At 49.0% G+C, this 19,754-nt stretch overlaps 1 protein-coding gene across 2 annotated transcripts in view; it reads right to left on the bottom strand.

The window, feature by feature from the left end:
- The window catches only part of LOC308478116 (solute carrier family 12 member 9-like), a 92,002-nt gene that overhangs the window by 62,004 nt on the left and 10,244 nt on the right, over positions 1–19,754 (bottom strand). For both annotated transcript variants that reach the window (XM_081007431.1, XM_081007430.1), the window contains exons 2-6: positions 12,847–12,981; positions 11,857–11,994; positions 11,431–11,733; positions 10,493–10,600; positions 8,438–8,549 (exon numbers count right to left, since the gene is read on the bottom strand). In XM_081007431.1, the coding sequence (XP_080863557.1) occupies positions 8,438–8,549; positions 10,493–10,600; positions 11,431–11,733; positions 11,857–11,994; positions 12,847–12,981 (796 nt within the window). The remainder of the gene's footprint in view (positions 1–8,437; positions 8,550–10,492; positions 10,601–11,430; positions 11,734–11,856; positions 11,995–12,846; positions 12,982–19,754) is intronic.

Genomic DNA, 19,754 nt, shown 5'->3' on the forward strand with positions numbered 1-19,754 from the left:
GCTCCCAAGGCAGCAGCACCCACGGCCAACACTGTAGAGTTGGAAGGGACCTGTGGTGTCATCTAGTCCATCCCCTGCAAATGCAGGCATCACAGATGGAGAAGCCCCAAAAGATGGTCATCCCACCTGTTTCAAAAGAACTTCCAAGGAAACTCCACCATCTTCTAATAATAATAAATAGTAATTTTTTATTTATACCGCGCCCTTCCCGGTTCAGAAAACCAGGCACAGGGCGGCTAACAACAAATTTAAAACACTTAATGCAACAAAAAATAGCATAAAATACAGTATAAAACGTGAATAACAATAAATTCAGAATTCAAAAATCAATTTAGGGGGGAAATCCATCCAATAAACTTTAGATGATCACCAGGGCTCTAAATTAGTCCTATTTGGGCCAGTGAGGAGACCAGGGGAGAATTAGCTGTGGGATCCCAGAGCGGGTAATCTTCATAAAAAAGGGAGGGGGAGAGAAGGAAGGGGAATAAAGATCAGGCTAAGTTCAAATTGAAAGCCAGGCGGAATAGCTCTGTCTTACAGGCCCTGCGGAAGGAAGTTAAATCCTGTAGGGCCCTGGTCTCATGGGACAGAGCATTCCACCAGGTTGGAGCCATCACTGAGAAGGCCCTGGCCCTGGTGGAGGATAATCTGACTTACTTAGGGCCCGGGACCTCTAAACTATGATTACTCATGGACCTTAAGGTCCTCTGCAGGGCAGACCAGGAGAGGCGGTCCCGTAAATACGAGGGCCCTAAGCCACAAAGGGCTTTAAAGGTCAAAACCAGCGCTTTGAACTTGACCCGATACTCCACTGGAAGCCAGTGCAACTGGTAAAGCACTGGGTGAATATGCTCCCATCTTCTGAGGTAGGTGGGCAGCCATCTGTCAGGGATGATTTCGCTGAGATTCCTGCATTGCAGGGGGCTGGACTAGATGACCCCGTGGGGTCCCTTCCAACTCTAAGATTCTATGATTCTGGCCTAGACCATTGTCAAACAGTTGTTACTGCCGTACAATTAAGGACTAGATGTGGCGTTCAGAGCAGACACCTGTCGCTTGGCAGGCGTGTTTGACATGCTTCATGCTCTCACTGCTCCTGCGGGGATGGAAGCACTGCTAACTGGGCAGAGCAGACTCTGGAGTCTTAAGGGAAGGAGCATAGCTCAGTGGCCGAGCACCTGTTTGGCATGCCCCAAGTCCAATCCCCAGTGACATCTTCAGGTAGAAAGGAGAATGCCGCCCATCTGAGTGTCAGGAGTTCAGCCTACACTCGAGTAGGACCCTGGCAGAGACACATGCCCGACTGGCAGGTTCTCCCCTTCCTGGTCGATCGTTCGGGAGCTTCAAAAGCTTTCTTCTGCCTGAACATCACAGCAACCGATGCCAACCGATACCGGCACACTTAGGGATCCGCAGAGTTTGTGCCTAGGACCCTCGTACCTACAGGACCGCCTCTCCCGGTATGCCCCACGGAGCACCTTAAGGTCCATAAATAGCAACACCCTAGAGGTCCCGGGCCCTAAGGAAGTCAGATTAGCCTCAGCCAGGGCCTTTTCAACACTGGCCCCGGCCTGGTGGAACACTCTGCCTCATGATACCAGGGCCCTGCAGGATCTGATTTCTTTCTGCAGGGCTGTAAGACAGAGTTGTTCCACCTGGCCTTTGGTTTAGAATCAGTTTGATTCCCTCTCCCCTCCCCTTTTTCCTTTCCCCTCCTGTGATGGAACTCCTATTTGGGGACTTCCCTGGCTTTTTTCTGGCCCATGTAGGACCAGTCTGGAAAGTTAGCCTTGGTGAAGGCTTGACGTTTTCATCCCCCGAAAAAGTTTTTGATTTGAGTTTCCATTGAAATGAGGCTGTATTTTAATATTTTAATGTTTTAATGTTGTATTTTAATCTTGTTTTTAAGTTGTATTTCAATCAATTTGTTTTATATCGGGTGTTAGCTGCCCTGAGCCCGGTCTTGCCTGGGGAGGGTGGGGTATAAATAAAATTTATTAGTATTATTGTTATTGTTATTGTTATTGTTATTGTTATTATCTCTCGTGACAGACCTCAGCAACTCAGCATTTTGGCTAATCTACTTTATTTACATATAAACACACACGGAGCACTGCAACATGTCTCCCTCTCTCTTTTTAGCATCAGGCAGCAAAGAGAAAAAGAACAAAGGACAATAGTCCCACTTCACGGAACACAGTAACACAAACATCCTGTCTACGTCACTTCCCACTCTGTGGAGTCAAAACATACACCGTCATGTGATAAACAATCCCATGACTGCAATCATGGAGCAGGAATTCTAACACTGAGACCCTGGAGAGATGCTACCAGTCATAAGAACATAGGAAGAGCCTGATAGATGAGGTCAATTGCCCATCAAGTCCAGCATCCTGTTCTCACAGTGGCCAAGCAGATGCCTGTGGGAAACCAGCAAGCAGGATCCGACCACAAGAGCAACTCTCCCCTCGTGTGGCTTCCAGCAACCGGCATTCAGAAGCATTGCTGCCTTCAACTATAGAGGCAGAGAGTCCCCATCATAGTTGTAAGGTAAAAGGTAAAAGGTAAAGGACCCCTGGACAGTTAAGTCCAGTCAAAGGTGACTATGGGGTTGCGGCACTCATCTCGTTTTCAGGCCAAGGGAGCTGGTGTTTATCCACAGACAGCTTTCTGGGTCATGTGGCCAGCAGGACTAAACCACTTCTGGCGCAACGGAAAACCCTGACGGAAACCAGAGCACATGGAAACACCATATACCTTCCCGCCACAGTGGTACCTATTTATCTACTTGCACTGGTGTGTTTTCGAGCTGCTAGTAGCCATCAGTAGCCCTCTCCATGAATTTGTCCAACCTTTTTTTAAAGCCATCCCAGTGGGTATTTGTGTGGGCAAATAAATAAACAGCTCAATTGGCAGAGCCTGAAATTTTTAATCTCAGGGTCACGGGTGCAAGGCCCATGTTGGGCAAAAGATTCCTGCAATAGAGGGGGCTGGATTAGATGATCCTTCTGGTCCCTTCTATCTTGATAGTTCTATAATTCTATGAAACAAATAACCTGCCCTTAAAGGCATAGCTACATAACAACCATAACCTCTGGCTTTTGCTTCTCTATCAGGGCTGCAACACGACAGTCGTCCTTTAGCCGGGATGGTCTGGTTGAGAGCTGTCTCCTTTCTTGGGCTGTGCCTCCACCCCCCCATCTTTCTAATCACACGTAGCAGCCACCCCCCCTCCCCAAAATAAATCCCACCCAGGGGCAGAGCAGGGCATGCCTAACAAAGCAACAGGAGACGAACGGGGCCCCAGATTTCATTTTCGTGCCTTTCCAATAAGCTCATGTTGATTTGATATCAGAATCAGCCGGTTGGGGGTGGGGGGAAGGAACAGGGGACGGTGAGGCCTATTAAACCTCTCAGAGCGGAGGAGGGATGAGTGGCGGGGAGGGAGGGGGGCAGGTGCATGTCATGCGCGGGGGCCTCGCAAGCTGCCCTGTCCCCTGTCATTATGAGCAACGGCCATGCATTAAGGTATTAGAACATGACAGCTATAATTCTAGCCAATTCCTGCCGGCTGCCCCGGCACAGCCACGATTTATGGCAGCACTTTCCAGAGCAGAAAATTAACAAGCCGCTCTCTCTCTCCGAGAACAAGGCAGGCACACATACACACATGCACCCCACCTGAAAATCCGAAAAATGCACCAAGGGACATGACCACCAGTGCCCCATCTCCCCGGGCATGTCTCCAGCCAAAGCTCAGGTTCAGATCCTTGCTACCCCTGGGTTTTGCAGGGGTTTCGGGGGGGGAAAGCACTGGTGTCATTGTGTTAGGGGGCACTGCAGACCCACATGAAAGCGAGCCAGAAAAAATAATGGCAAGGCAGGTGGGAGGTGGCCCATTGGCCAAGCTGTGAGCTGAGGTTTGTGCCTTGGTGACTGCAACACGCTCGAAGTGGGACTTCCATTGTGCTTGATCTGGAAGCATCAGTTAATATTGGATGCTGCAGCATAATTGCTGACAGGAGTGAAGCCTTGTCAGCATATTATGGCACGTGTAGCTCAGAGATCTGCACTGGTTTCCCATTTGCTACTGGGCCAAGTTATTAGGATACAAAGCCTTTTGGAACAGTTTACCTGCAAAATTGCCTGGCCCCATATACGTTCACTCAACTGCTTTGATCAGTGCAATGGCATTGCTACTGGTGCCATTTCCGCATTTGTAGATGGAAGATACCGCTTCTGCATTTCTAGACTCACTCTTTTAGTGTGGCAGCACCTAAACGCCCCATACCTTCACTGTATGCTTTTTGGCACCGGCTAAAAACATCCTTGTTCAGACAAGCCTACCCAAATGTTTAGAAAGTCGATGCAAGTTCCAATCTGTTTTCCTTCTATTGTTATTTTAGCTTTTTGAAAGTCTTAAATTTTTGTCGTTCGTTTTTTGCAAACCGCTTTTCGGCTGCTTTAAAGAAATCAAGCAGTGCACACATTTTATGGAATAAGCAAATAAAGAGGAGTCCAGAGTTCAAATCTCGTCTCGGCCACAGATTAAATAGGCAGCCGTAGCCAAGCCACTGAGCCTCTCTGCCCAAGTGCTCTGCTCTCAACATGCGATACGGGGCAACGCTTTTAAAAGCTAGTGCTGTAAAGCTGCAAAATCCAGACGCTGGACCCGTGCACAGGAGCCCTGTCACCTCCTAAACTTTCAGCAACTAGTACTCAGAAATGCTACTGGCACTGTATATACAGGAGGATTTATTTGGCTATAGACTATAGACAAATACGAAAGAAGAACAATAATATACAAAACAGATGAAGACGATGCAAAAAATTTAGATGTGATATAAAAAGCCAGAAGAAGGGAGGGAGGAAGTCGGCTCTTAGGAGCAAATATAAATGTAAAATGTAATACAATATGTGTATGTGGAGTATGTAAATGAAAATCAATAAAGATTATTATAAAAAAGAAAAAGAAATGCTACTGGCTCCAACTTTGTGGCTAGTAGCCAGCAATAGCCTTATCCCCCCTCCATGGATTTGTCTAATCCTCCTTTAAAGCCATCCAAGCTGCTGGTTGTTGCTGCCTCATGTGGCAGTGAGTTCCACATGCTGTGTGAAGAAGTGCTTTCTTTTATCTGCCCTATCGGTAGCAGGAATGGTAGTAACAAACAAAACCATGCCCTAAACCTGCAACCAGAGTATGCAAGGCGGAGATCAAGGTGCGCTTATCTTGCAATGGGTTGCCAAATCCAGAAAATTTCCTGGGTGCTTAGATAGCCACTTGGGGGAGGGTGGGAGAAGGGGAAGTGGGCAAAGAGAGGCAGAATTGATCTAGTGGCGTGGGAAGGGCTCGCTCTCGCTCCCTCCTGCGCCTGGCATTCTGCCACGTCAGTTCTGATTTGGAGTCTTCCGTGTGCACCTGACCTGCATCACCCGCCTTGAAATCTCTCAGAATTGGTGGCAGGGGCAGGTCAGCGCAATCTTAGCCACGCTTAACGTTATGCTTCTGTTAGCCACAAGAGAGTGGATGGGTGCAACTGCCAGCAGGTAGAGGAAATTGTGTTTGAGTGCCTTCCCATGCCCTTGGAGGGGGGGCAGATTACTACAATCAGCCGCCTGCCAGCCTACTTGGGGTTTCTTTGCCTGTGTACAACTGGGCTGCACAAAACTCCAAAGGAGGGAGGGGGGGCTAATCCAGGTGACAAGACAAGGAAGCCTGGGACATCCGTTCCCGAGGGGCTGGATGTATAATCTGGCACACAAAGAGGCACAGAGGAAAAACAAGTGTGCATTAGGAGGACGGCAGATAATAAGCCTTCACGCACGAAGCAAAACGGGCAGCGTCAAGTGCGCAGAAAGTCAAAGAGCTGGTAGGGAAAGGAAGTTCTCTCTGTTGCAACCAACTGAGCCGTACAAGACCGCCTCTCTCCATATGAACCCACTTGGATCCTGAAATCATCTTCTGAGCTCCTTCTTCGTGTATCTCCTCCACAAGAGGTCCAGAGGGTGGCAAAATGAGAACGGGGCCTTTTCTGCAGTAGCTCCCCATTTGTGGAGCCTGGCGCCCTCATTATACACCTTTAGGTGCCAGGCGGAAATGTTCCTCTTTAACCAGGCCTTTGGCTGATTGGCATCCAATGCCCTTTTAAAACGTGTTGTGGAAGGGGGTTAGATTATTGGGTTGTCTTTGTTTTTATTACGTATTTTCTTTTTTAAAAAATATTGTGATTTTATGAGCTCTACGGGTATACATTTAATTTAATTTAATAAATAAACATAGCCTGTGTGTTGCCAGTCACCCAAGATCAGTCAGCAAGACCTAGACCAGAGAGCACAGGAAAAGAAATGAAATTCCTGCCACAAACAAACACAGGAAGACAAATTTATGGAGGGCGTAACTATCAAGGGCCTCTAGACCTCATGCCTAGCTCCCTGCAGTGAACGCCTGTTGCTAGGAATCGCAGGTGTAAAGAGTTCTGTTCTGCTCAGGTCCCGCTTGCGAGTTTTCCTAAGTTCTTCTTATGTCCTTATGAAGAAACCTTAGCAAAACAACAACAAACCTATGGTTACGTGAAACATGCTCAATAAACACACAAGACGTAACCGACGTAAATGAGGTATACTTCATTGTATCAAATTGTAGATTTCAACGGAAGTCCAATAAAGTTCAACGAGAAAAGCAGAAGACCCAGTGGATTTCTGGAATATTAGCCTTGTTTCGCCATCCTAGGCTTCATCAGTAGTACAGGCTCATATGTAATATTACAGGATAGTGGATCTTATAGCATAGTAGTGGTTGCAACTACTATGAGCCTGTGCTACTGATGAAGCCTAGGATGGCGAAACAAGGCTAATATTCCGGAAATCCTTGTCTGGGACTCTGTGAAAGGATTCTGTGGAACTGTAACAACGCTTCATGTGGATTATTAGACTATATGAACAGACAGGTGGAATAGACACTTATACATGTGTGGACCTTATGCATGAACTGAGTAGAGAATGAACTGATCCACTGGGTCTTCTGCTTTTTCATTGAACTTTATGAGACTTCCGTTGAAATCTACAATTTGATACAATGAAGTACAGTGGTACCTTGGGTTAAGTACTTAATTCGTTCCAGAGGTCCGTTCTTAACCTGAAACTGTTCTTAACCTGAAGCACCACTTTAGCTAATGGGGCCTCCAGCTGCCGCCGCACCGCCGGAGCACAATTTCTGTTCTTATCCTGAAGCAAAGTTCTTAACCTGAAGCACTATTTCTAGGTTAGCGGAGTGTGTAACCTGAAGCGTATGTAACTTGAAGCGTATGTAACCCGAGGTACCACTGTATACCTCATTTATTTAAAAGTACAGCCGGTTACGTCTTGTGTGCTTATGGAGAAAGCTTGCATTGAGCCAGACCGTGAGACCACCTAGTTCCATGTGCGCGCTCTCTCTCTCTCCCTTATATGGCAGCTGGGCTCCAAGGTTTCAGGTATGACTCTTCCCCAGCCCTACGTGGAGATACCGTTGGGGATTGGACCCACGGCCTTCTGCAAGCAATGCAGATGCTCCACCACTGAGCTGCAGGTCATTCCCCATATAGAGAGAGCCATACAGCAGTACATCAAGGGAGAAAGCAAAGCTGCGATCCTCGTCCCTGACACTCTTCCTTTCTAGCTGCAGGGAGGCATTCTATTCTGTGAACCACCCTGAGATCTTATGATTGGGGGGGTATATCAATCTAATTACCGTATTTTTTGCTTTATAAGACTCACTTTTCCCCTCCTTAAAAGTAAGGGGAAATGTGTGTGGGTCTTATGGAGCAAATGCAGGCTGCGCAGCTATCCCAGAAGCCAGAACAGCAAGAGGGATTGTTGCTTTCGCTGCGCAGCAATCCCTCTTGCTGTTCTGGCTTCTGAGATTCAGAATATTTTTTTTCTTGTTTTCCTCCTCCAAAAACTAGGTGCGTCTTATGGTCTGGTGCGTCTTATAGAGCGGAAAATACGGTAATAATAATTCCTTCCCACCTGCGAAGGAACTTTCAAACATGTACAAAAGAACGACTGTCTCATATGATGCCCCTTTGTGAATAAGCTGGTCCCAAGCTTTAGACCTCCCAAGCTTTAGACCTTAAAAGCCCAGTAGGGGAGGAGAAGAAATTAAGTCTCTAGGCTAACCTGAAATTATGAGGTCTGCTCAGCTCAGGAACCCCTTAGACAAACCCGGGATAAGTCAGCTCAGTTTCTCTGCCTTTGAAATGGGAATAATTCCAAAATCGCATTAACAAGAGATAGAGCTGCAAGGATATAATGAGGAGATGATGCCACCTGTACTGAACCCCAGTACAGGGCAGGTTTCAGGAGTCTTTGTCTGCTCGTTATTGCTGTTGTTTTAAAGGGGGGGAAGTAAAGAGCTATGGGGTAGGAGCTCCCCCTGGCGGCCAGTCGCAACGCCTACCTGTCGCAGGTGCAGCTCAGCAGAAAAGCCAACAGGTTGTACACAATGTAGGTGAAGATCACAGCTGTGATGGTGCCTCGTGGGATGGAGTAGCTCGGCCGCTTCAGATCCCCTGAGGAAAGGAAGGAGGGCAGGATCAGGGACATCCCAGACGGGGGGGGGGGGGGGACTCCACATCTCCCAGGCCAGAGCATCCCACTCACAAGGTGTTCATGTTCCTTTCAGAAGGCAGGAAGCTGCCTTATACCTTGTCAGACCACGAACATAAAAACAGTGTATCTGAAGAAGTGTGCATGGACACAAAAGATCATACCAATAACAAACTTAGTTGGTCTCTAAGGTGCTACTGGAAGGAATTTTTATTTTATTTTATAAAAACATCCATCTGGTCCAGCATCCTGTTCTCACAGTGACCAACCAGATGCCCATTATGGGAAACCCACAAGAAGGAGACATATGCAAGAACCCTCTACCCTCCTGCCATTTCCAGCAACGGGTATTCAGAAGTATTGATGCCTCAGCTGCATAGGCAGACCACAGCCATCCTGGCTAGTAGTTGACAATCGCCCTCTCCTCCTCCGTGAATTTGTCCAATCCTTTCTTAAAGTCATTCAAGTTAGTGGCCATCGCTGCTTCCTGTGGGAGGGAGTTCCACAGGCAGGGAGAGGGGGCTATTGGTTTGTTTTGTTCTGGAAATTATGATGTATTTTGTGTTTTCATCTTGTATTTTTCTGAACCACTCAGATCTACAGATGAAGAGTGGAATACAAATTAATTTTAATAAATACAGTCATACTTCGGGTTAAAGTTGCTTCAGGTTGAGTGTTTTTGGGTTGCGCTCCGCAGCGACCCGGAAGTAACGGAACGCGTTACTTCCAGGTTTTGCTGCTCGCGCATGTGCAGACGCTCAAAATGACGTCATGTGCATGTGCAGAAGCGGCAAATCGCGACCCGCACAGACGCGGGTTGCGTTTGCTTCAGGATGCGAATGGGGCTCTGGAACAGATCCCGTTCACATCCAGAGGTACCACTGTACAGTGGTGCCCCGCAAGACGAATGCCTCGCAAGACGAAAAACTCGCTAGACGAAAGGGTTTTGCGTTTTTTGAGTCGCTTCGCAAGACGAATTTCCCTATGGGCTTGCTTCGCAAGACGAAACGTCTTGCGAGTTCTTGCGAGTTTGTTTCCTTTTTCTTAAAGCCGCTAAGCCGCTAATAGCTGCTAAGCCGCTAATAGCCGCTAAGCCGTTAATAGCCGTTAATAGCCGCTAAGCCGCTAATAGCCACTAAGCCGCTAATAGCCGTGCTTCGCAAGACGGAAAAACCGCAAGACGAAGAGACTCGCGGAACGGATTAATTTCGTCTTGCGAGTCACCACTGTAATAATAATAATAATAATAATAATAATAATAATAATTGTTTAACTAAGGTCTGCATGAAGAACGAATTCGTGACTCTTCCAACGTTCACAAGTTCTAGTTTTAGGAGAGAAAGAGAAAAACGTTCCTCTCTCCACTTTCTCTGTGACATGCATGGTTTTATGACCTGCTATCATGTCACCTTTGACTTGCTTTTCTCTAACCCAGGGGGTGTCAACCTAGTCCCTACCACCCACTAGCAGGCATTTCAGGATTATAGGGGGGCGATAGGGGGTTCTACAGCACAAGCTGAATCCTCCTTCCATCGAGCACTGGGTGGTAAGGAAATGTTACCATCAAGAAAGATGCATTAGTGGACAGTAGGTATAAAAAGGTTGACTACCCCTGCTCTAAACCAATGAGCCCCAAATTGCTGCAACCTTTCCTTGGACGGGAGTCGCTCCATCCCCTTGGATTCTGGTTGCCATCTTCTGAGCCTTTTGCAACTCTGCCCTTTTTTAGGCAGAGGGCCCATCTAGATCAGTGCTGCCTTCACAGACTGGCAGCGTCTCCAGGATTTCAGGCAGGGTCTCCCCCTAGCCATATCTGGAGATGCCGTGGAGTCGAACCTGGACCCTTCTGTTCTCAAAGCATGCACTCTGGCCCCGCGGCAAACAGCCGTGAAAAGTCTGCACCCACCTGACATGTTGGAACCTGCCATTATTCCTGTGCAGCCGTTGAACATGACGGCAAAGACGGTGCTGAAACTCATCAGGCGACCCGTTGTGTAATCCACACTGTAGTCAGCTGCGGGAGGCAGTGAAGAATGCATTTATTGAAACAGTTTGTGAGCTGCCTTTTCCCTTGGGAAAATCACAAAAAAAGCGATGGTGGGACAGACTCCCTCGGGAAGTGGTGGACTTTCCTTCCTTGGAGGTTTGGATGGCCACCTGTCATGTATGATTGAGGTTCCTGCATTGCAGGGGGTTGGACTAGATGACCCTTGGGGGGCCCTTCCAGCTCTATGACAACAACATAAAGGTAAAGGTAAAGGGACCCCTGACCGTTAGGTCCAGTCGCGGACGACTCTGGGGTTGCGGCGCTCATATCGGTTTACTGGCCGAGGGAGCTGGCGTACAGCTTCCAGGTCATGTGGCCAGCATGACTAAGCCGCTTCTGGCGAACCAGAGCAGCGCACGGAAACGCCCTTTACCTTCCCGCTGGAGCGGTACCTATTTATCTACTTGCACTAGTTCAGCAGGAGCAGGGGCCGAGCAATGGGAGCTCAGCCCGTCGCGGGGATTCGAACCGCCGACCTTCTGATCAGCAAGCCCTAGGCTCAGTGGTTTAACCCACAGCGCCACCCGTGTCCCCATGACAACAACATACCAGAGCCTAAAAACAGACCCCTTCAAGGGTCGAAATACAGGGGAAAGAGGTGCATCTTCAGCATCCTCTGCAAGCTGTGCCATGAAGGTGTCAGGCACATCTTTGTGGGGAGGGAGTTCCACAGCTTAGGGGCCACCACAGAGAAGGCCCTCTCTTCCTGTTTCTCTCCCCGCTCCTCCGGAGTCACAGCTTCTGTGCCCCCCGCCCCCCACAAAATAATACTTTTCAAGTGCAGAGGTGAAACTCACCAAACAAGTTGGCCTGGAGGGTGCTGTGCTTGAAGCCCGTGAAGGAGGCGTTGCCCTGCTCCGTGCTGTTGCCGTCGATGCCCGGGGGCAATTTCACCTTGCGGGGGGCCACCACGAAGAAACTGAGGCAGACGGTGCCCAGCACCAGCATGACGATCAGGAAGATGAGGAAGGTGGCCTTGGCGTAGATGCCAGCGCCCACGAGGCAGACCAGCAGGCAGAGGAAGAGAAAGACCGTGCCGTAGAGGAGGTCAAACCAGTAGCCGCGAGGAAGGACCTGGGTGGCGCTGCCAACGCTGCCCTCTGCGGGGACAGGCAAGGAGGAGGTCAGGGCGGGCACCTTCGCTGCCTTGCACGCAGAGAGAGGAAAACCCTGCAGTGCAGACAGGGGTCAGCATCTCCCGGGGAGATTCGTATGGCACTCACCTGCTGGGGCTCCAAAGTCATCGACAACTGCCTCCACCAGCCCCAGGATGTAGAGCGCACTGGCACAAACGTTGGCCAAGAAGAACATGATGCCAATGCTGCCGCCGAATTCGGGCCCCAGCGCCCGGCTGATCATGTCTGCGCCCGGCGCGTCAAGGAGCAACATAGAAGTCAAGGGGACCCAGCGACCCTGAGAGGCAGCTAAGAGGAAGGTCTGTACTGGCACTAGCATCTACATGCCATTTGGAGGGAGGCTGGCAGCCTTTGCCACCCTGGGGCCCTCCAGGCATTTTGGACTACAACTCCCATCAGCTCCTAACCAGCATGCTGGGAGTTGTAGTCCAGGAGGGCATCAGGCTGAAGAGGGCCAAACTAAGGTTTGCTGCATCCGTCACACAGACCAGCGCATCTTAAAAGTGGGTCTGCAGCTGTTGTTGGACTACAACTCCCATCATCCATAGCTAGTGGTCAGGGATGATGGGAGTCGCAGTCCAACAAGAACTGGAGATCCAAGTTCGAGAAACACTGACATAGATAGTTGCAAAGGCGTGTGTAAAGTAGAAATTGGTGGGGCAAAAGGCCAATGATGGCAGTGACGTCACCAACCCCGGGAAGGGTTGGAAGTAGGAAGACAGACAGGAGGGGGCTGGCTAAGGGCAGACTGAGGTTGGTGGGGCAGTGCCCCCTTTGCTCAAATGGACCAGCCTTCAATGAATCCTAGAATCGCTGAGAGGGAAGGGCCCCCTGAGGGTCATCTAGCCCAACCCACTGTGAAGCCGGAATCCACAGTCCACAGGCTTTGATTCCTGATGTTGTTGTAGCACTGGGCAGCCCCGCCTGCTTGTGGAATTTGGCTGTGGGGTGCGGGCAGGAGAAGAAATTGCCCCACTGGTTGGATCCGGTTCCCAGCCCCTGGTGCAATGGCTGTAGAGGTGCTAGGAGATGCTCTAAGCTAACCGGACACTCGCTGGGTCTGCGTGCGAAGGATACAGTAGGCGCCACCAGCATCCAGGGCCCCATTGGTGGAGATGGCACACACGGACAGAACCGTCAGCCCGATGATGAAATAGGCCACGACGAACATGGCCAGCGACTGGAACAGCCCGGCCTGGCCCACCACAAAGCCTGTCAGGAAGGAGAGAGAAACAGAGGAGGAAATATGGAGGGCGGACGTTGCCGCAACTTTCCTGGCCTTCCCCCAGAGTTTTGTTAGGCCACTCCTGCTCTGGAACAAGAGCCCCCAGGAAAGGTTCTGAGTGCTAGGGCATCAACCCACCCAGCCAAAAAGAAAACCTGCCTTAAAGGCTTCCCGTGTTCCCTTACTCTCCAAGCAAGTTTTTACCCTCTCAACAAAGAAGAGGCACAAGCCCCTTTCTGGTTTTGGGCAGCCATCCCAGGCCCCTTAAGGATATCGATGGGCTCCTGACAAGCAAATACTTCATTAGAGCCTCATAAATAAGTCCACATAAGTTACTGGCCTGCTTAGGGGCTCAGAGTCGCCATGATGAGATGCAGGTTTCTAGTCCCTAAGCGAAACGGGGTTTGAAAGTTCTGTCAAGGGGACTGACAAAGGAATGATCTGCCTCTCCTCTGCCAGCCGGCTTCCTTTCCATGTGGGTCATAGAGGAAGGGGCAAAATGACAAAAATAATGGACAACTTTGGTAAAATGGAGTATGACAGAATTACATAAAATATTAAGTCTAATAATATTAATAATAATAATAATAATGATAATAATAACAACAACAATTTAATATTTATACCCCACCCATCTGGCTGGGTTTCCCCAGCCACTCTGGGCGGCTCCCAATCGAATATTAAAAACAATACAGCGTCAGACATTAAAAACATTCCTAAACAGGACCGCCTTCAGTTGTCTTTTAAAAGTAAAATAGTTGTACTGTACCTAAAACTCCCGATCACCTTGGGTGACCCGGTGACTTGCTAAATACATGGCTCCTTTGTAACCTGCAGACTCCCAATTAGCCAACTAGACCAATTTATGCACGAGTTGTTACAACACAGTAACGTGAGTCATCTTCACAGTAGCCAGGAAGGGAAGCCGCAGGTTCAAACCTCGCATTCCTCTTCCGCATTCTCCTCATTGTCAACACACCAAGCGTGGGTGCCGTCCCACAGAGATCCACACGCAGAAACAGGTCCCTGCTCCCTAGGAGCTGACAATCTAAAACAGGCAATGGGACGGCGGGGGGAGAGACATGGGAAGGGGGGGGGGGTTAAAAGGGCACTGAAGTGACCCAATGCAGCTTTATGAACTGCATAAATTTAGTAATCTGGGCGTGTCAGGTTATCTTGCAGACTGGGAATGGGTTCAGCAACAGGAAACTGAGGGCTGGGCTAAATATTATTTATTTTTTATTATTGTTATTCATTCATTTATTTATTTATTAGCCACCCTCCACCCTAAGGTCTCAGGGTAGGTTACAGTTTGAAAAACAATGTAAAACAACTTGCAAGTGTGAAAATAAGGTAAAGGTAAAGGGACCCCGACCAATAGGTCCAGTCGTGACCGACTCTGGGGTTGCGGTGCTCATCTCGCTTTATTGGCCAAGGGAGCTGGCGTACAGCTTCTGGGTCATGTGGCCAGCATGACTAAGCCGCTTCTGGCGAACCAGAGCAGCGCACGGAAACGCCGTTTACCTTCCCGCTGGAGCGGTACCTATTTATCTACTTGCACTTTGATGTTCTTTCAAACTGCTAGGTGGGAAGGAGCAGGGGCCGAGCAACGGGCGCTCACCCCATCGCGGGGATTCGAACCGCCGACCTTCTGATCAGCAAGTCCTAGGCTCTGTGGTTTAACCCACAGCGCCACCCGTGTCCCATGAAAATAAGGTGGGTGCCAAAAAACAGAGACGTTGTATGTAGCCTTGTTAACCATGAAAATCCTTTAATAAAAACATTTTTTAAAAAAAATAAACCTGGGATCTTAGGGTGAAGGGCAGGAAGAAGAGGAGGAGGAAGAAGAAGAAGAAGAAGAAGAAGAAGAAGAAGAAGAAGAAGAAGGCAGCCAACACAGTTGCACCAGAATTGGCCTCAGGCGCTCAGATTGCCTTGCCTCAATCAGCAATCTGGCTGCTGAATTCCATGCAGGGATGTCTGTGTTGTGTACGGATGAGACACAAAAGGATGTGTAGAAAACCAAGCCCTGGAGAATTTTATCACCTTGCAGTGCCTTACAGCTCCGTGAATCAAGGGATCTGTCTAAGCAAGCCAGCAGCAGGCACCCAGGAGGCAACGTTCCCTGCCCAGAGGAAACGAGCCAAATGGGAAGGTGGCAATGTGCCAGAGGGCAAAAGCTTGGCAGCCAGGAACGAAGGAAGACTCGAGACCTCCGTCCAATTCTCCCTGCAACAGTGGCAGCTAACCTATCCCCTCCACAGTGGGGCAGCACCCCAATGTTTGCACCAGGGTTAGAAGTTAGCCAGGCACCAGGCGCATTTTGCGACTGGCATGGGTCCAATTGCGATCACGTGGAGATCTCTGGATGCCAGATTGGCAGCTGACATCTCCATATCCTTCCAGCTTTCTTAAGCAGGTGAGCCAAAGACCTTATTTATTGCATTAATCTCCCACCTTTTTCTCCAAGGAGTACATGGTTCCCCCCCCCCTCCTCAGTTAATCCCCTACAACAACCTTGCAAGGCAGGTTAAGAGGCTGTGACTGACTCCAAGGTCACACCGTGAGATTCCTTACTGCGTGGGGATTTGAATCCTGATCTCCCAGGTCCTGGTCCAACACTCTCAACACTAAACCACACTGGCTTCCTTCTACTATGGGGCAGCTCTAGAAATGAAGTAGGTAAATACCATATTTTTCGCCCCATAGGGCGCACCGGCCCATAGGACGCACCTAGTTTTGGGGGGGGGGGAAATAAAGGGGGAAAATTTATTTTTTCCCCAGGCGCGGGGCTGGGGCGGGGGATGCCCGAGCTTCCCCCGACCCCAGCCTCCAGAACAGGCTGCTATCCACAAGCCTAGGGAGCCCGGTGGGAAGTCGCGCCGGTCTCCCCAGGCTTGCGGATATCCTGTCCCCCAAGCTTATGGGGCTGGCGGTGGGGAGAAGTGCGCTTCTCCCAGCGCCAGCCTCCAAACCAGGTCGGGGAACAGTGGGATGGCGGCGCTCTGCCTCCCCGCTGTCCCCCGAGCTTGTGGGGCTGCCCGATATCTGCACGAAGCCCGGGGTGCGCTGTGCAGTGCGCCCCAGGCTTTGGGCTGCAGGCTGCTATCCGCAAGCCTTGGGAACCCGACGGGAACTGCATTCACCCTATAGGATGCACACACATTTCCCCTTCATTTTTGGAGGGGAAAAAGTGCGTCCTATTGGGCGAAAAATACGGTAAATAAATATGAGGAAAGCCAAGTGTCACTTTAAGAAGAATCTGATATGTTTTCCTTGAAGCCTGAATTTGTTTTATTCTGGATTGTTTTGTTTGAAGTTTTACTATGTTGCAAACTGCTTTGACAGGTTTTCTTTAAAATATAAAGCAATACAGAAATGAAACAAATAAATAAATAATGCAAAAAACAACCACCTAGATGTTCAACCGTGGTGAACATAACCTCAGTTTAAGGTGCAATTTGGCGATTAGCTTATCTATCTGAGTTTCTAACCCTGGTTTGCACCACCATTCTCCTTCCTGGCCCCAAGGACCGAACACAGGTAAACGTACCCTTTCACCGCAACAACAACCCTTTAAGGTAGGCTTGTCTGAGAGTAGGCGACTGGCCCAAGTTCTCCAAGGCAAGCTGGATGCTGCCTACCTGGAGGTCCACTGATCCTGGCACAACCCTCTTGGTCCACCCGCACCCATGCTGCTGCCAGAACCAGGCCAGAACTGTCCTTTGGCTCAAGAACCCAGTCCAGATCTTTGCGGATCCCAGCTAACAAGCCCTAGCAGCGTCAAACTGCTGTCCGTTTCACGCTGTATCAGAGCCTCCCGGCCTCTGGGGTTTCACACGGCTCTTTCTGGAACACTCCCGCCCTTTTCCACGGAACCGTTTAAGCTCTAAAGCATCGAGGCCTGACTTATTTAGATTTATAAACTCCACTGAGTTCCCTTAAGGCCTCAGAGCTGTAAAGCAAAAACAAGGTATTGATTCGAAAACAAGCCAATTGATTTTTAAATTGAGTACATATATATCTGGCAACCGAGGGAACCGCGGGGCGGACAGCAAGTGGGGGGGGGTGAATGTGCTGTAAGAGACCTGCAACAGGCACCCACGACAATGACACCATCACAATCTCCATCCACAGCTGCAATGGACTTCTCTAGCTGGGCGCTGCGACAATCCGGTTTTCCAGATTGACGAAATATTGCTGCTTTTCAGCCTTGGGGAATGTGCCTGACACCACAAAAGAACTACTGTGAGGAAACCTTGTGGAAACCCTGTAAAAAAAATTTTTTTGGGCGGGGGGGGGGAATTGGTCAAGAGACTCGAGGTGAAACCACAAGTTATGTTTAATAAGCAGAATCAGGAGGGTTGGTTGGTTTTGGTTTTGGTTTTAAACGCCGATTTTACAACTCTGCAAATTAATTTGTCAATTTTGGAAACCCCATAATAAAAAGAAACAGAGGAAAACCCAAATGAACGGAAACATGTTTTGCTCCTGGATTAAACCCTGTTATCGCGGTGGTTTCCCCATAGGAGTCACTCACGAGTTCTTATCTGCTATCCAGCGACAATTTGTTGATCAAATTGCCATAGTTCAGTATAATAATACAGTTGTACCTTGGTTCTCGAACACCTTGGTACTTGGACATTTTGGCTCCTGAACACAGAAAACCAGGAAGTAAGCGTTCCGGTTTTTGAATGTTTTTCGGAAGCTGAACGTCTGACGTGGCTTCCAATTGAGTGCAGGAAGCTCCTGCAGCCAATCGGAAGCCGCGCCTTGGTTTTTGAACGGTTTCGGGAATCGAACGGACTCCTGGAATGGATTTAAGTTCAAGAACCAAGGTACGACTGTAATAATATCCTTGTAAAAAAGATGGCACCTCGACATTCTGTTGTGGCAACTGTAACCTAGGTTTAAGGTGCCATTAAGTGATTAAAAAAACGAAGATCAGGGCCACTGGGCCCATCACCTCCTGGCAAATAGAAGGGGAAGAAATGGAGGCAGTGAGAGATTTTACTTTCTTGGGCTCCATGATCACTGCAGATGGTGACAGCAGCCACGAAATTAAAAGACGCCTGCTTCTTGGGAGAAAAGCAATGACAAACCTAGACAGCATCTTAAAAAGCAGAGACATCACCTTGCCAACAAAGGTCCGTATAGTTCAAGCTATGGTTTTCCCAGTAGTGATGTATGGAAGTGAGAGCTGGACCATAAAGAAGGCTGATCGCCGGAGAATTTGTGCTTTTGAATTCTGGTGCTGTAGGAGACTCTTGAGAGTCCCATGGACTGCAAGAAGATCAAACCTCTCCATTCTTAAGGAAATCAGCCCTGAGTGTTCACTGGAAGGACAGATACTGAAGCTGAGGCTCCAAGACTTTGGCCACCTCATGAGAAGAGAAGACTCCCTGGAAAAGACCCTGATGTTGGGAAAGATTGAGGGCACAAGAAGAAGGGGACGACAGAGGACGAGATGGTTGGACAGTGTTCTCGAAGCTACGAACATGAGTTTGACCAAACTGCGGGAGGCAGTGGAAGACAGGAGTGCCTGGCGTGCTCTGATCCAGGGGGTCACGAAGAGTCGGACACGACTAAACGACTAAACAACAACAAAGTGATTAACATATATATCTGAGTTTTTAACACTGGGAGAAGATAGGGTCACGGGGCTGAGCAGGAGAGCCAACCTGTTCTGGCACCACACATCACCTTTGACAGGTTTCCGGAGCAATTCTGTGCAGAAATCCTGCAAAGGGGAAGCAGGTCGTGAACCTCCGCATGTTGCCGGCTCAGCTGGGATTGGGCAAACACGCAGACCAGGAAGTGGTGCCTTTCCCCTTGCAACCGCAGGCTGGGTGTTGTGTTTGTGGAGGGGGGTGTTACTCAGCCCCCCTGCCCTGACAGCCCGAGATTTCCAGAAAACCTCAGCAGCAGAGCGAAAGGAAGCCAGTCAGCGCCGGGTAAAGAAATCAAGCCACTTCTTCCAGAGCTGTGGGGGGAATTCCAAAGTGTCTCCACCCTGGGATTTTCACGCTTTCGATTTCTCTTTGGTTTGTTAGTTTTTTAAAAAAAGAAGAAGAAGAAGAAGAAAGAGGACTTTCATAAGATCACAGAGTTTTTTGAGAACTGAGGCAGCCCTGTCATAAGGCAATATGAGGAAGCTGCCAGAAGGAGGGAAAGAGATTTGGGTCTCCTGTAACAGCAGCAAAGTGGACACCCCTCCATGTGTCTCACCTGACAGGGAAGTTCTGCTGAGCAAGACCCACTCATTTCAACGGAGCTTGTGCAAGAGAACTTCCCAGTTATTAGCGGGGAGGGTGGGGGGACCAACTGGAATTTCCACTGCAAGCACCGAAACGCCTGGGACCATTTCCCCATCCTAGACCACGTATAAGTCTCTGCCGTGTCCCACAAAATCACTAGCACGAAATAAAAGTCCACCTTAAGTCTCCAAATGGTAATTAGTTTATCAGCAGAACAAATCTCTTTCTTCATGCCTCCTGATGCAAACAATGTGAAGGAATCAAGTGAGGTAGTTTTCTTTTTGTTTTGTTTTTTATTAAAGATTTTCTTGATTTACAAGGATTCGACCACTTCAGCCCACAAGTGGGAAATAGGTTGGTTTTTTTTGCAAAGGGTCCCGCTTTCCAAAAAAGAGAGGGAAAGAAAACGCCTGCAAGTAGAAATCTAGCAAGGCAGGGAACAAGCTAGGCAAGAACACTTTTCCTTAACGTACTCTGAAGCACCACATCCCACAGACCAGGCC

The sequence above is a fragment of the Podarcis pityusensis genome, assembly GCF_964106645.2.
Source record: "Podarcis pityusensis genome assembly, chromosome: 5".
Taxonomy (NCBI): domain Eukaryota; kingdom Metazoa; phylum Chordata; class Lepidosauria; order Squamata; family Lacertidae; genus Podarcis; species Podarcis pityusensis.